We start from the raw sequence: 3953 nt of genomic DNA, 5'->3' as shown, positions 1-3953 counted from the left end.
CATAACAAAATTTGACACTTAATCGGTAAGCATGTGTCAATATAATAAACATTTTTAGTTAAAATTAAAAAAACTTCACAAATAAGAACTTACATTATCCTTACGTTTGTAAACAAATGCTCGTTGTTACGTGTTATGTGTTATGTTTTACAGGGTCCGCTGAGCCACAAAGCTTTTGACAACTGCTTACCGATTAAGTGTCAAATTTTGTTATGTTATGTTATATGTTATGCATCGTGTGGCTCCCCAGTAACAGTTGTGCAAACAGGGTAATTACAATAACAAGCAGACATCGAACAGTCTTCTTGTAAGGGACTATCCATCGAGGAAGGACAGAAAAGGCTAATATCGTATGCCTTGAAATGAGGTCACAGACAACGTTTTAGATAAAGAACATGGGATACTTTTCGTGTACGTCTGCGGAAATTTGAATTTCCCTGCAGGCGGCTTCCAAGTCATTCATGTTGATGCCACGACTAGAACGAGAACACAAATGGAAAAGATTATGCATTTTACAAACTCATGGTGGCGAGAAGCAACTGCAGTGCACAACAGGATGCGTCTTACTTTTTCAGGTAAATACGACCGCGGTAGGCGGCGTGGTGGGCGTAGTACGTCGGTGTCGGATAGGAGACGGCTCGATTGCAGCGCGCGAACATGTAGCAGAGATTGTTCGTCATCGCTTGCAGCTGATCCGAATTGCACTCCGATTCGTCGTACAGCACCACGTACTTGGTCGGTTTGACCACACCCTTGACGGTCGCGTGGCTCACGAGATAAAACTCGAACCGATTCGGCGCAGTAATATCGCGATCAATTACCGTGCCCGGTGGAACGTTGCCGTTTTTGCCCTCCGTCGGACAGTTGCCCACCGGGAAGAAGCGCTTACGATGGCGCTTCTGCACCACGATGAACGTGACGGGCGGTTTGAAGTTCGCTCCGATACGCGCGAGGGCCGCGTGGATGGCCTGCAATTCGATCATTAGAATTTCCGCAAACTGCCCATTCGAAACACCGTCCCGGTAGTACATGATTCGTTCCGGTAGGTTGCCGTTGTACTTTTGGTACAACTGAACGTGGCGGTGCACGATGTTCTCGAGATCGCGAACCATTTCGTCGTTCGCCTTCTGAAGCCGCAAGCTACAATTGTACCGGAAACAGTGCAGATCGTACACGGCTGTAACTCCTACTATACTTAAAATATCATCGCCGGACGGATGCGACACATCGGCCCCGATGTACATGATTCTTCCTTTGGCCAACAGTGGTTGCGTGTGTAGCGCCAACCGATAATTGCAGCCGTTCATTTTAGCATTCATCTGAAAACGGGAACACAATTATGAACCAAACGAATATTCCAAAGGTCCTGGGATTGCATGTGGCTATCGAAGCTCACCTTCGACAGTATATAGTTGATCGTGCTGCCATCGGTGCGCTTGTACTTCACCGTTTTTCCTTGAATGCACTGCGTCAGCAGTCCGATGCGTTCGGTGTCAAGCTCAGCCGTTTGTTTTACTTTGGCGTAAACAACGCCGCATGACGGTATGATCACGATCGTGATGGCGGGCTGATCCTTTTTAATGTTCAACAGCAGCTTTGACAAATCGCGCACAGCCTCACAAACGTTTCGCACACGCACGGAGGTCGTCCGCATACAGAACGGTTCGAGTTTCATGTTGCATTTGCGCGCGTGTTTGTAGATCTGTTTCCCGAACTCCTTCACCATGGTCTCGTTTGTAGAACCATCGAGATTCAGGATGCGCCAGCAGAGTGTCTTGTTGGCAATTGTCGAACTGGGCTCGGTAAATCTCTTGCCCTCGGCGCGCCAAACACCGCGAGTGGGGCGTACCTCGTCATTGCCCGCGTACACGACCGTCGGTGGGTCGATGATGCGGGCCGGCAGTTTCTCAAACTCCTTGCCCACCCCCACGCCGAAGTCGATCAGTGTGGGCGAGTTGTTGTACGCGATGTTGGTGCTCAAGCGCATAATCTTTTCCTTCCGCTCCTGCGGGCTGGTTGCAGCAAGCCTTTTTATATTTGCCCTGCACTCTTCAGGGGTTTTGTTTGGGGCCTGGCCTGGCAAAACCAGGCACAGCTCGGGGGGGATGAAAACGTGGGATCCCAAACTATGGACGTGGACAACAGGCAGCGTTGGATAGCGCAGCTTATAGTTTAACTTTCTACTAAAGTAATCGGCCACGGTCAATTTGGTGCCATCGTCGAGCGTGAATTGTTGCGCGTTGGCAGCGTCACGCAACCCTTTGCATTTCATTTGTATTCGTTTGTTATCCGGTGGTCTCAAGTACAAAATTTTCATACCGCTTACGTAGTCGCGCAGTTCCTTCACCAACCTACCATCAAGCGGACGGTTTGTGTCCAGGTTTCCTCCTATCAAGCTGACGAAAGTTTCAGCCAGCGGATCACTATTGCGGAAAGTCTTGTGGAACACGTCCACATTCACATACGGTTTGGAGCCGAGGTTGACCGTCTGGAACAGACTGTAGAAGAGTTGGTACCCTTTGCCGAGGTCGATGCGATTTCTCGGCACCTCGTAAACTCTACGGTCGAACTGTGCAGCCACGGAATAGACAAAAGTCAGTAAAAAGAGACTACACTACACTCTGGGAGTGTGGCGCATACATACCCGCACGACCCGATCGTTACCCTCGTATGGGCAGCGCAGCACCACGTTCAGGCACTGGATGGCGGCCATCGGTATAACCATGCTTCCGATATACGACTGCATATAGCTGAAGATAGAGTAAAAGTAACACGGAAACGAACATTAGTTTGCACAAGTAAAGCAAATGTGAGGAGGAACTTGCGATTGCGCGTGAGGAACTTACTCTCTCAACGATCCCAGATCCACTGTTGCTGCCAATTTTACCGTCACCTTAAACTGCATTTCTTTACCCCTGTCCGATGGATGGAACGTAACCGTCGCTCGGCTATCGTCAACCTTGTGAGCAGTGTAGGCACTTTTCTGTCCATCATAGGCGAAGCACACGTTCGGGTACGTTTCTTGGCAGAACTGTGCAAACACTGGACGGAAGAATTTTTCCGGACGATCCGGCTCAATCGTTACGTTATAGTGGAATGCAATTCTCTTGAGTTTGTCGATCTGCATAATGAAGGAATTAACCTCCACCGTCACCGGTTTACCCCTCTTGCCGTGCGCTCCGCTGCGGTACAGCACCGGATACAGATTCGTTCGGTGTATCTTTTGCTTGCTCACTTGCATGTTGCTCAGATCTTCCGGAAGCGACGGGAGAACACCATCACCCGAGGACGAAGATTTCGTCGAAGCGACCGAGGGTGTGCGACCTACGGGAGGATCGCCGCCACCAGGTTTTACCGTCTTCTCTGGTGGTGCTCGGGGGGAAGATTGTGGCTGCCCGGGTTGGGACAATGGTCGCTGGGACCCTTGTTGTTGTTGTTGCTGCTGTCCTGGCTGGTTCCACGGTCCCTGAGACTGTTGTCCCGGTTGGTTCCATGCTCCTTGAGACTGTTGACCTTGATGTTGTTGCGGTCCTGGCTGGTTCCACGGTCCTTGAGGCTGTTGTCCTGGCTGGTTCCACGGTGAGGCTGTTGCCCTGGCTGGTTCCACGATCCTTGAGGCTGTTGTCCTTGATGGTACTGGCTTTGCCCACCTTGCTGCTGTTCCTTCGGTTGACTCGGCCCACCTTGCTGCTTCTGTTGCTTTTGTTCCTTCGGTTGATTTGGTCCCCCTTGCTGCTTCTGTTGCTTCTGTTGCTTCTGTTCCTTCGGTTGATTTGGCCCCCCTTGCTGCTTCTGTTGCTTCTGTTCCTTCGGTTGGTTCGGCCCCGCTTGCTGTTGTTCCTTGGGTTGAGTCGCCCCCCCTTGCTGCTGTTGCTTCTGCGGATCTTGCTGACTTTTATCAGGATTCGATTCCTCTGGACCTGCAATAAACGATTTTTATCATAACCGAATGG

At 50.5% G+C, this 3953-nt stretch overlaps 1 protein-coding gene across 1 annotated transcript; it reads right to left on the bottom strand.

The window, feature by feature from the left end:
• Positions 1-382: 382 nt before the first annotated feature.
• Positions 383-3892, bottom strand: LOC128276440 (protein argonaute-2-like; the record flags this gene model as incomplete). The annotated part of the gene is made up of 6 exons (XM_053014900.1): positions 383-476; positions 568-1319; positions 1397-2569; positions 2645-2750; positions 2847-3324; positions 3423-3892. Coding segments are annotated over 6 exons (3073 nt in total), but the record flags the coding sequence as incomplete, so codon positions are not given.
• Between the last annotated feature and the right edge of the window lie 61 nt (positions 3893-3953).

Source organism: Anopheles cruzii, unplaced genomic scaffold, assembly GCF_943734635.1.
Source record: "Anopheles cruzii unplaced genomic scaffold, idAnoCruzAS_RS32_06 scaffold01195_ctg1, whole genome shotgun sequence".
In the NCBI taxonomy this organism is placed as follows: domain Eukaryota; kingdom Metazoa; phylum Arthropoda; class Insecta; order Diptera; family Culicidae; genus Anopheles; species Anopheles cruzii.
Note: the sequence above shows the minus strand (reverse complement) of the source record. Positions and strands in the feature narration are given on the sequence as shown.